Below are 12810 nucleotides of genomic sequence, written 5' to 3' on the forward strand. Positions count from 1 at the left end.
CACCCCAGGTTGCAGGACAGGTGGTGACACAGCCACTCAGTGGTCTGGACTGCATACCAGAATGTCATACAGATCTAAAAGGAAACTATGGGGGGAAACTAAAATTGGGAACACACAACATTTTATACTCAGTTCACTCCGACTGCCAATATTCAAGTCTTAAGTTGCCCATCTAACTAATCTAAGATGTAACATGGCTCTTTCTTCATTCAGAAGGCACTGTCCACTCCAGAATATACGATTATATTAGTAAGTGTTTTAGCTTGAAGCATACTTAGACAGGGCTTTAGATATACAAAAGACGGGGAAATAAAACACAGTACATCAGGGAAGCAAGTGAAACGTTACCAGTAAGGGAACAGCTGCTACTTTTCTTTGACCTTCATCATCTAAATATTTTATTTTTTTATTATAACTTTAAAAAAATACAGGTTAAAATGATGCCACATTCCCGATGCGGTTGAAAATCTGAGGATTCATGAATACTCCATTGATCACTTTCACTTTGTGGAGAACCAGTTACGCATTAATCCTTAAATTGCGTAAGAACAACATGTAATTTTAAAATCTTTATAAAACTCTCAAACCAAAATGTATTTTCCTTGGTCTGCTAAAAAAAAGTTTGAGCATCAAAACCATTATCTCTCTGCCAAATTTAAACTGTCTACTTCCTCCCGTTTAGGTATTAGCTGCTCAAAAATATATATATATATATATATTTTTAAATGGATAATGGCAAACAAAAATTTCTTTGGTGATTTCTTTTTGCTGCTTTTGTTTAAGAGCCAAAATGTTTTTGCTGATGCATTCCAAATAAAATTCCCTCAAGGAGAAACCAAGCCTGAAAATTTTTAAGCCCATAAGTGAATATTTGAGAGAATCGTAAGCAACTGGAAAAGACATTTACTGTGGAAGCAGGAAACCTTTGCTATAGAGAACTGACATGTATGACATCTGTAAATAGTTCTGTAGTTTTTTTATATTGGTTTTAAAAACTGTACTGTGGTCACAGATAACCTTCATAGCACATGCATATGTGCATCTTCAGAGCTCCAGTCATAAGGCTCTAATATCGATAACATGATTTGTTATGACAAGTAGCTGGAATATATAAAATTTATTTGCAATTTTTGGAAACAAACCCCAAATTTCTCATACCATAACAGTTATAATACATAAGAACTAATCAGGCAAAAGTGTCTACTATGTACTGCTCCAGTGGGTATAAGAAACTCAAAGTACACACCCTAAAGAAACCAAAGTGAGTGAAATTCTGCTGGTTTCCTTGTTTGTCTCAAAGAACTAGCAAAAATACATCACTCCTATGCAAGACAACAAACCAATCTGTGGGTCAAAATATCCAAAGATGATCTGCATTTAAACTCTAATATCTACCTCTATGTTCTCTACATGTCACCAACCATCTCCCCCTTATGACTAAGGCTATGACCAGATGTTTGGGAAATTACTTAAGTACTAGGAAGAATTATCCGTGAGGACATAATATGCTCACAGACAGAATGAGACTTCATCCTCACTGAGGAAACAAGCACACATTCAGACTGCACACACCTACCACAGCATCCCAAAGTACACACATTTCACCATGAATAGAAAGAAAAAATAAAGTGTGTGTTAAAGGCTTGGTCTATAGCAGGGATGGGCAAACTACGGCGTGCGGATTGTGTCCGGCCCATCAGAACTTTTAATCCGGCCCACAAGCTTCCGGTAGGGAGTGGGGTTAGGAGCTTGCCCCGCTCTGGAGCTGGTCCCATCCCAAGTGGAGCCCCCCGCAGCTCCCATTGGCCGGGAACTGCAGCCAATGGGAGCTGCAGGGGCAGCGCCTACAGATGGGACAGCGCGCAGAGCTGCTTGGCTGATGCCATGCCTCCGTGTAGGAGCCAGAGAGGGAACATGCCGCTGCTTCCGGGAGCTGCTTGAGGTAAGCACCGCTCAGAGCCTGCACCCCTGAGCATGTGTCTGTTAACATCATTAAGACTTGCATTTTGATGCTGCATTCTAAACTCTGTGGCAGATTTATTTAGATTAAAATGGTTGTTTTAATGAATTAAATAGGAAAATAAATAATTAGTAAAGATGCCTCTGTCTTATTCATTTTTATGTTAGGCTTCCATCTAGGTAAGTGTGGGAGGCAACCTATGATGGGATTAAACACACTTACTGGATGTTTTTGCTACCATTATCAACACTGAAAAAGCACAAATTCTGCACCAAAAAAAAAAAAAATTCTGCGCACAAGATTTTAAAATTCTGCAGATTTTGTCAAAATAACTCTACATAATCATGCCAATCTCTATTATTTTGGTAATTTATTCCAAAATACCTGTCAGCAAGTATATCTGTAACAATACTGACACACACAAAAGTCTGCCCAGGAGTAGAGAATTAAAGAAACCCCTATGACAACCCAGTTCCTATTTCTCTGCCTCCTCCCTCACCCTACCCCAGAGCCCAGCTGGCAGGGGAGGGAGGGGGGATGGGGAGGGAGGAGAGAAGGGAAGAAAGAGGGTCAAACACCCAAAGCCCCTCCCCCTCAGAGCCCAGCCACGGAGCCCCCCCAGAGCCCAGGGATCCAGAGGAAGAAACAAGCCTGGGACCCAACATCAGGCTGTGTGGAGTTTAATGCGTGCCGCTGTCTGCTTCCCTCAGGGCATGCAAGGAACTCTAGCTCCCACTCCCTCCTCCTCCCCCTGGCAGTGTCTTCTATGTGTGAGCTGGGCTCTGCTGGGTCCAGCAGCCCCTAGTGGCAGCCAGCAGCTCTGCAGCCCATTTCTCTGGGGGAAAGGAAATTCTGCATGCACAACATTAATTTCTGCAAAATTCTGCATTGCGCAGTGGTGCAGAATTCCCCCAGGAGTAAGACTACCATTTCAGGCTTTCTACTGGTTTACAAAAACAAAATAGCTTAATTTACACTGTTTAATAACCTGAACACAGGTTTTGGAACACAGTATTGCTGCAATGTGGGGAAATTCCTTGGCACTGTAGAGTACATGGGGTCTTGACTTTTTCCCATAACTGTCTTTCAGTTTGCAACATATTTAGCAATCAATGGAATATTCTATTAAAATGCATATATTCAATAAAAAAGTAAGTATTTTACCAATACGAAAGATTGCTGACAGTCAAAACCAGTCAACTCTATCAAAACAAGGAAACTAAAATAATTTACATTATAGAAAAGCCACAATGAAAAAAGTAAAGAAGGAGTCATAACTTTCTTAGCAAATAGAAAAAATCACAGACAAAAATTAAATTTGTGCTGTGTTAAACTGGTAGTTTAATTCTAAAAATTCACAGTTAAGCTACACATTATTGCCCTGCTTCTCAAGTGAAAAACAATTGCTGTCTTGGTAGCACAAGTTTTTGAAATTACAGCTTTACTTACTTTATATGTGAATGCCTTCCATGGTAAATGCGCAACTGATTTCATCTACAAGAAAAGAAATGTAAACATAATTTATAACAAAACTGAGAATAAGTTATAGATACTGAAAGCCAAAAATATCCCATTATAAACATTTAGACATACCTTATAATTCACAAACAGCTGGGGCAACATAAATAGGAATCCAAAAGCATATACCCCTGAAAATACAATATGAACATATTTTAAGATAAATCCACAAAGAGCAAGTAAGTATTCCATGCAAATTTATACACTTTCTGTTTCAGAGACATCTGTTTTCCCTTTTCATGTACACAAGTCTCCTTAACATTAAGAGTACGTTTACACTGAAGCTGGGAGTATGCTTCCCAGCTTGGGTAGGCAGACATATATTAGTTCTGTTTGAACCAACGTGCTAAAAATAGCACTAGCTCAAGCAGAGCTAGTGTGCGTCTGTCTAACCTAACTGGGAAGCACGCTGCCAGCTGCAGTGTGAACGTATCCTAAAGGGAGGTGCACAAGTGCAAGATACACATGTAATTATCCTCACTCTGTGGTTTACTCCAATGCAGCGGTTCCCAAACTGTGGGTCGTGACCCCGAGTGAGTCGCAAGTTTTTTAATGGGGTCGCCAGGGCTGGTGTTAAAACTCCCTGCTGCCAGGGGTAGAAGCTGAAGCCCAAGCCCCGCTGCCTGGGACTGAAGCCAACACATGAGCAACTTAGCTTCCCTTGGCCCCCTGTGGAATGGGGCCATAGGCAATTGCCCTGCTTACTGCCCCTTAACGCTGGCCCTGATTCTGGACTCTAGAATCTAGAGTAATAAGGACACTGGTGTCATGTAGTAATTTTTGTAGTCGGAAGTGGGTCGCAGTGCAAAGAAGTTCGAGAAACCCGGCTCTCATGGACTATGTTCTATTATAACACTATTTTAAGGTCTTTTTTTCTTCCCTTTTGCTCCTCTATTTGACTGCTATCATTTTGGGATGCACAGCCAAATCATGACAACCCCATATCACATTGTTACAAAATCTGAGATGTCTAACTTTTATTTTGAAACGTCACCTGTAAAATTTTAAAAAAAAAGAAATCTAGGCTAACACTTTAAAAAAAAAAGGAACAAACTGGGGCTACTAAATCCACACTCAGGCACCTAAATAAGTGATCTCATGTTGTTTTTTTTAAATGTTAAGCACTCAACACCACCTACTGAAGTCAGCCCAATTTTAGGCCATTTTTGAAATTCCTGGCCTTAATATAAAGAAAAGATAAATATATGTATATTTATGAAGAAAATACATAGATACTCACCATTCACAAAGCTGTTAATCAACCAAGAATACCAGCTAAAAATAAGAGACAGTGTAATTATTTTTCCTTTTCTTCCCACAAACCAAACTGCAACACTAAACTGACAATAACTCTCAGAGGTCATCATCTTCTACACAATGTTTTAACATGGAAGAGAATGAAGTTGAGCACTTCAAATTTGCCACTTTTAAAAACAAAAGCGACACTTCCTTCACATCTCATTAACCATTTTAATTTGATAAGATTTCAGAGGGTGTGTTTTGCTGTATTCTGAAGAGTTTTTAATGTGACATGCATTGCCTCAAGTGTCCCAGCACAAGTAGGGAGCTATATCAATGAGTGAATAATTTTTCAGGATTTTGAAAAACACATTAATTCAAATTGGCTTTGAAAGGAATGCTATTGTACAATGAAAACTCAGTAAAGGACCACAAACAATGGGTGAAGCTGTATTCATGGGGAAAGGACCAGGCACACACTATCGGGATTCAGAGTAGCAGCCGTGTTAGTCTGTATTCGCAAAAAGAAAAGGAGTACTTGTGGCACCTTAGAGACTAACCAATTTATTGTTATTAGTTTGCAGATTATACAAAATTGCAATTAATGAAGACAGAAGGAATATAGGATCTTATAGTAGAGTTACTGGAAACATGGGAAATGAATAAAATGAGATTCAACTGGGAAAAATGTAAACTAACAACAACAGATGTCCAATGGAATGAGTGCATAAAGATAGAAAAAAGTAATGCTACTGGTGATGAAAAGCAAATCCAGACTTGAGTTTGCAGTGTAATAGAGCAGTAAAAAGGCCAATGTGAATTTTGAACTTAATGTGAAAGAACAAAAGTTGCTCTATCACACAGTGTGATTGTACAGATAACATTATGTTCCACTACGTTACCACGAATATATTTACAGTGAAGTTTTGGCCTTAGTGAGATTTGATCAATTATTCTGTAGCCACAAAATAATTAACAGAATTTGCAATAGCCTACAAATGAAGTTAAACCATTATTAAACTACGGTTAGTTGTTCTGTGGTACTTCCTTGCTGATGCAGTTTTGATTAGTTGTCTTTTGTAATTTATTGTTCTACGAAACTGCAAACATTGTCATTTTCCAACATTTAATAATGATTTAAATAATCACAGAATCATAGAATATCAGGGTTGGAAGGGACCTCAGGAGGTCATCTAGTCCAACTCCCTGCTCAAAGCAGGACCAATCCCCAATTAAATCATCCCAGCCAGGGCTTTGTCAAGCCTGACCTTAAAAACTTCTAAGGAAGGAGATTCTACCACCTCCCTAGGTAACGCATTCCAGTGTTTCACCACCCTCCTAGTGAAAAAGTTTTTCCTAATATCCAACCTAAACCTCCCCCATGGCAACTTGAGACCATTACTCCTTGTCCTGTCCTCTTCTACCACTGAGAATAGTCTAGAACCATCCTCTCTAGAACCACCTCTCAGGTAGTTGAAAGCAGCTATCAAATCCCCCCTCATTCTTCTCTTCTGCAGACTAAACAATCCCAGTTCCCTCAGCCTCTCCTCATAAGTCATGTGTTCCAGACCCCTAATCATTTTTGTTGCCCTTCGCTGGACTCTCTCCAAATTTTCCACATCCTTCTTGTAGTGTGGGTCCCAAAACTGGACACAATACTCCAGATGAGGCCTCACCAATGTCGAATAGAGGGGGACGATCACGTCCCTCGATCTGCTCGCTATGCCCCTACTTATACATCCCAAAATGCCATTGGCCTTCTTGGCAACAAGGGCACACTGCTGACTCATATCCAGCTTCTCGTCCACTGTCACCCCTAGGTCCTTTTCCGCAGAACTGCTGCCTAGCCATTCGGTCCCTAGTCTGTAGCTGTGCATGGGATTCTTCCGTCCTAAGTGCAGGACCCTGCACTTATCCTTAGTGAACCTCATCAGATTTCTTTTGGCCCAATCCTCCAATTTGTCTAGGTCCCTCTGTATCCTATCCCTGCCCTCCAGCGTATCTACCACTCCTCCGAGTTTAGTATCAGCCGCAAATTTGCTGAGAGTGCAATCCACACCATCCTCCAGATCATTTATGAAGATATTGAACAAAACCGGCCCGAGGACCGACCCTTGGGGCACTCCACTTGACACCGGCTGCCAACTAGACATGGAGCCATTGATCACTACCCTTTGAGCCCGACAATCTAGCCAACTTTCTACCCACCTTTCTACCCACAATCTTCCGATAATTAAGGAAATCCAAAAATTGTTCTTAGAAGCCTGCATATTTTTTCTTTATTTTCCCAGGTGAGACAGGAGCTCCCCTGTGCTAGGTGTTGTACCAACACATATTAACGAAAGTCCCACACACTAAGAAGCTTACAATCTAAACAGAAGAGACAGACAAAGGACATATTATTCCCAATTTTACAGGTGGGGAATTGAGGCAGAGATTAAGTGACTTGCTCAAGGTTGGCATAAGAAGATTACGACAGAAAACTAACGGAGCTCAGGTCTTCTGAGTCCCAGTCTGGTTCCTTAAAAATCACAAAACTATCTTTCCTCTTAGGCGCATTCTACATTGTAGATACATCAGTGCAGTTGTCTCTAATCTGCATAGTTACTACATGGGGTCTACACTGGTGCAACCTAATCTGATAAAATTACTCTATTGTATTAGAGTAAGACTCACTTGACGTTAGTGCAACATGTCTCTATGTCAGGGTTTGCTTCATTAAGATTACATCTATGTTGTTACTGCAGTGCAAATTTCTCATGTAGACAGGGTTTAATCTTCAGATTAGGAAATGAAGTTGCTTTTTCATAAGACTTATTTTTAACATCCAGTCAAATATAAGTGGCTAATTCACAAGTTTTTCCAGTTAACCAGTTACTAATATTTCTATAAACTGTAGTGGGTTGAGGCTGGCAGCATAGGCTGGAGCACTCAGAACAAGTCTGTGCATGAGGAAGATCATTTGAAATATTTTTAAATGGCTCCTGGATGATTTAATTGGAAAGCAATATGGGTGCACTGACTTGCATTCTCCATTTTTGCATTCTTATATACCCACCTCAATATTTTCCTTTTTAAAAACATGGATTTAATGTTTGTGAAAAATACCATAGCAAAAGCAGTAGAGATAGAAGTTCTGCATCTACAGAAAAGGAACTGCTCAGAGCGTTATGACAAGCTTCGCTAGATCACCAAGACAAAAATCTCAATCTTTAACATTTAATCCAACATAACGTGGGGAATGGCCAGCCCCTGGAGATGAAGGTAGTTCAGTCTCAATGTCCATTCAATCCTTGACCTGTCCATTGAGGTGACTACGGGTGCTTGTAAGCTAGTGGGCAAATTCAGCAGAAATAAAACTGCAGTAATAAGCAGCAGGAAAAAATCAGAATGAGTTAACAAAAGCAAACATAGCAAAAAGTTTCTCTCAACTGGGTTTCATCCGGAACTCAGCATATAAGTGTGGACCCCTGACTTCCCACTGACACACTCTCCTTGTCTCTCCAGCACTCCTTCTTATGGCTGTTCCTATTAGTAAGGAATGAAGTAAAAGTTAACTTCTTGTGTACTGAGAATGAGGTAGTACACTTCCACCCAATATCACAGACCCCATAACAGAGAAGATGGCTGTAATGTGAATATCCCTAAGAATAAAACCAAGACTTCAAACAGGTTGTTAGCCAGCAATTTCCAACCACTACCTACCTACCTGACTGATCAAATACCCCTTAGGGCAAAAAACTTCTGTAACCCCATTATCTCACATCAATTAACACCAAAAAAGGTCAACTGCTGGAAATGGCCCACCTTGATTATTACTACAAAAGGTTTTTCCCCCCTGCTCTCCTGCTGGTAATAGCTCACCTTACCTGATCACTCTCATTAGTGTCTATGGTAACACCCATTGTTTTCATGTATATAAATCTCCCCACTGTATTTTCCACTGAATACATCCGATGAAGTGAGCTGTAGCTCACGAAAGCTTATGCTCAAATAAATTTGTTAGTCTCCAAGGTGCCACAAGTCCTCCTTTTCTTTTCACCAAAAAAGGGTAATTACAATTGTTAAAGGGGTGATTAACCTTTAATTAAATAACAATTTGTAGCACCCTACCTTTTATATTTCACATTCAGAAGAGAATAAGCTGCACCTCCAATACACAGTGGATACAGTAAATAGGACAAATATTTCATAGCCTGATGATAAAAAGAAGACAGCTTTTTTCAGTTAGAGTCAGTATATCCGTTTGTTTTGAGAGAGATTTTTCACGGGAGTTAGTTGAATCCACAATATCTGCAGGTTCTTTATTTGCATGCAAAGTAAGTTACATACCTGTATTTCCTGAATTCTAAAGATCTACATCTCAGTTGATTCCCTCGCTTGAGTGTGTTCCCAATGCAAGACAAGGTGTGAACTCCTTTAGTTCTTAGTTTCAGACCATTAGGCTCCTGGGGATGGGTGGAAGGCAGTGGGAGGAGGGAGACACAGGGTGAGGAAGACAGAGAAGCGAGTCCCAGGCCAGCCATTTACACAGTGCCTAAGGTGCCATCTCAATGTACCATGGTCAGTCCCTGTCACGCCAGCAAGTGAAAAGCCTCCAAACACATTCCAATTAACAGAATAGTTAAAAATCAGAAAATTTTACTATCCTCAAGCTCTGTGAGGATGAGAGTAAGGGGTAATCCACTGAGATGTATATCTTCAGAAAGTTACTTACTTGCAACTCTGCTTTTCAAGAAGTAATAGTTTCACCAGATTCTTACGTTTAGATTGTGCTCCTATTGCCAGACAGATAGGAATTCTCCTAACTCTAAAGGTTTTTGACCCTTTGCTATATACCAGTGGGTGTATTTCATGTACAGATCAATTGCCAGTGCTTTAGTACTCTCTAGCACTGAAGTCCCTTAATTAGCAGGAAGCAAAGTTTCACAACAATATATTTTTTGCCATATATGAATACTTCAGTCAAGTTTTTAGTTTTAAGACTATAATTTGATTAGGCACTTATTTATTTCCCCGCTGTCAGGTTAAAATGGGTAATTACATATTTTTAACTACCAAATTTGAAGAAAAAAGTAGCTGGTGAAAAGGAATCTAACATCTTCAAAGAAGCAGAAATACAGATAAATATGTTTACTTTCTGTAAAGAAATATAATTTCACTTGGATTCCTAATCTTAGACTAAAATGCTTGAATGAAGTCTCAATTTTTTCAAATTAGAAAGGAACAGAAGTTCTCTAAAACCATTTCAGATCCAAAAGAGTTGCTGGTAACTTCACAAATCACGTCACTAAAAAAGGAGGCAAACAGCCAGCTTACATAAGAAGACAATGCAGTTTGCATGACAAGCAAGACAAATGAAAGAATATTGTCTTTTGCATTATCATTAAGTTGAGATGTCAGACCACACATGAACAAGATGCTTCAGAATACATTCATACAGTCCCAGTAATCAAATATAAAGCACCAGCTTAAGAAAGCAAAACCACCTTCCCATCTGTTTTGGGAGAAGACTACCTTCAGATTAAGGTGGTGGTGGTGGCCTCCACTCTGAATCTGGGAGTGAGTCTCTGAGCCTGGGTTAAGAGACTTGTGCTGACAACGCTTGTGCTAGTACGCTGAAAATAGCTGTATCGATCAGGGGTCTCAAACTTAATTTACCTTAGGGCCAGTGCTAGTTCTCTAATCCTCCCGGCCGGCCAATAATGTCACTGAAGATGGTGTTCAGACAAGAAAACATGTATACTCTATTTTTTATTTCAAATTTCTTAGAAATAAAAAAACTGTCATACAACTTTATACAATTCTTCGCCTACCAGAGAGTTTTAGTGTTTGCCAGACACCTGGCAACACTTCAGTTCTGTCAGTCTGTTGATGTTTGGCCTCAGTGACTGAGCAGTTGAAACCTTCAGGATTGCAGCAAGGTGCGCATCAGATAGTTGTGTTCAGTATTTTGACTTGTTTATATTCATTGTGGAAAAAAGTGACACTGCCTCCATGGCTGACTCTGCTCAGCAACTAATGATGCTGCCTCCATGGCTGACTCTGGCCGGTGACTAGTGATGGTATATCTCTGTCCCTCTCCCACAGCCAACGGGAGCTGCGGGGGGTGGCACCTGCAGCAGTCTTTGCCGGCAGTAGGTCTACATGGGTTTCTCCTCCGCGGACCGCAATGGGGAGGTTCTCGGGACTCAGATGGCCTGGGACTTTGAGATCCCAGGTATAGATGCTGCTTTGTTCTTGGGGCTCGGTTGCAGCTTGGGATTGCAAGCCTGGGCAGTGGGGCGGGTTGAGAGACCACTCTGATCTTAACACAGCAACATCTAACACAGCTATTTTTAGAGCACTAGCATGAGCCCCACCAGGATAAGTCTGTAGACATGGGCTGCATGGCTTGCTCCCAGATGCAAAGTATACACAGAGTCCCAGGCAAGGCTTGCCAAATGAACATTGGTTCCAAGGATAAAACAACCCTGGTTACATACTGGGAAAAAAGTTCAGAGGAAAAAATATAGTCTATTTCCTGTACATATTAAGAAACAAAACGTGCACAGGAGTGCAAGCATCTGTCTGTATTACTATATGAATGATTGAGCAGATTTAGCAAGTTTTCCTGCATGTACTAGTGAATGTGTTTTCTTTGTAAATAAGGTGGATGATAAAAAACTTCAGAACCAAGGTCTTCGCTTATCTAAAATTCTGACAGCAAGCACGTCTCAAAGGCTTGTTCAGGAAGGGTATGAGACTCAAACTGATTCACACATTAGATTCATACACAACACCAGAAGGGACGATTGTGATTCTGTAGTCTGACCTCCAGGATAACACAAGCCATAGGACTTCCCTGAATGAATACCCGTTTGAACTAGACCATATGTTTTAGAGAACCATCCAATCTCAATTTAAAAACTGCCAGTAACGGATAATCCACTACCACCATTGGTAAATTGTTCCAGTGGTTAATTTCCCTCACTGTTAAAAATGTTTGTCTTATTTCCAGTCCGAATTAGGATTGACCAAGACTACAATGAACATCTGTTACACTCTGTAGACACTCCCTTCTACACACAGTTGAGAAAGGTAACATACTGAATGACTGCGATTGTCTGAGACTCTCTAGCATTACAGCAGACAAGTTGGTAAAACTGGTTCTAGAGACAGTTAATCTATCTCATGAATCCATACATCCATTATGATGATGCCCCATCTAACAAGACTATTGAAATGTAGTCTAAATGATGAGAAGGCGGACAATGTGTTATACTCAGTAATCAAAAAAGAATCCTGGAAAGGAGCTGGTACAATATCAGAGGAACTACTGTAGGCCTTGCTGGAGCCCTAGGCCTGGGTAAAAGTATGAATCAAAGGAGACTGTGAACCAAAGCAGACCTTGGTAGAATAACAGAACTAGGTATCAGCCAATCAAGTAAGCACATTCCTGAGAAGATGGTACAGGAACATATAGACCCGACATAGGAAAAGGAGGGAATGACAGGATAATGGATGAGGATGTTTTGTTCGAACTATCAGGTACAAGGCATAAGGAAGGTAACTAACAACATCTGGAATGCAATACATAACTTGTTTTGATCAATGTAAAAAAAAAAAAAGAGTAATAAGAGGGGTATATTTGTATTGGCCTAGAGAAAACATTATGTTAATTGAGTTGATACCTTGTCACTGGCATATACCTGTTAATATACCTGTAACCAGTGAGCCGGGGCTCTGTTGACAATAAGCCTGGCTGAGCCTTTGCCACTGAACTGAACCTATGGTCTTTCTTTATGATTTACATCAAGGTCTGCTGAGTCAACATCCTACAATCTACACTGATACAGAAACATGGGAGGCTCAGGAACAAGGGCATTAGCAACAACTGCACCTGTATTTTCCATTCTGTTGTCCCACTTGAGCTGAGACCTGCATCTCTCCTCCTCCTCCTGATTTGGGTTTTTAAGTCTCAGAAGCCCCATCATATACTGTGATATCCCCAGCAAGCCAGTTTACCTAATGGCCAGCTCTCTCTCCAATGGCCATGACACTGTTTTTACCAGTGATCACACAACTCTCTCTCAGCAGAGTGCATTTTAAGG

The 12810-nt window shown here is 40.4% G+C and overlaps 1 protein-coding gene across 9 annotated transcripts in view; it reads right to left on the bottom strand.

Moving 5' to 3' along the window:
* CLPTM1L (CLPTM1 like) overlaps positions 1 to 12810 on the bottom strand; it is a 116908-nt gene that overhangs the window by 11966 nt on the left and 92132 nt on the right. For 7 of the 9 annotated variants that reach the window (XR_012157395.1, XR_012157396.1, XR_012157394.1 and 4 more), the window contains 4 exons: positions 8831 to 8913; positions 4719 to 4753; positions 3554 to 3609; positions 3410 to 3454 (listed from right to left, as the gene is read on the bottom strand). Coding sequence is in view for 6 of the 9 variants with exons in the window: in XM_073332453.1 (XP_073188554.1) it covers positions 3410 to 3454; positions 3554 to 3609; positions 4719 to 4753; positions 8831 to 8913 (219 nt within the window). In the remaining 3 variants the exon portion in view is untranslated. Of the gene's footprint in view, positions 1 to 3409; positions 3455 to 3553; positions 3610 to 4718; positions 4754 to 8047; positions 8246 to 8830; positions 8914 to 8936; positions 9166 to 12810 lie in introns of those variants that run through there. The other 2 variants (XM_073332454.1, XM_073332455.1) reach the window with 2 other exon arrangements.

The sequence above is a fragment of the Lepidochelys kempii genome, chromosome 2 (genome assembly GCF_965140265.1).
Source record: "Lepidochelys kempii isolate rLepKem1 chromosome 2, rLepKem1.hap2, whole genome shotgun sequence".
Taxonomy (NCBI): domain Eukaryota; kingdom Metazoa; phylum Chordata; order Testudines; family Cheloniidae; genus Lepidochelys; species Lepidochelys kempii.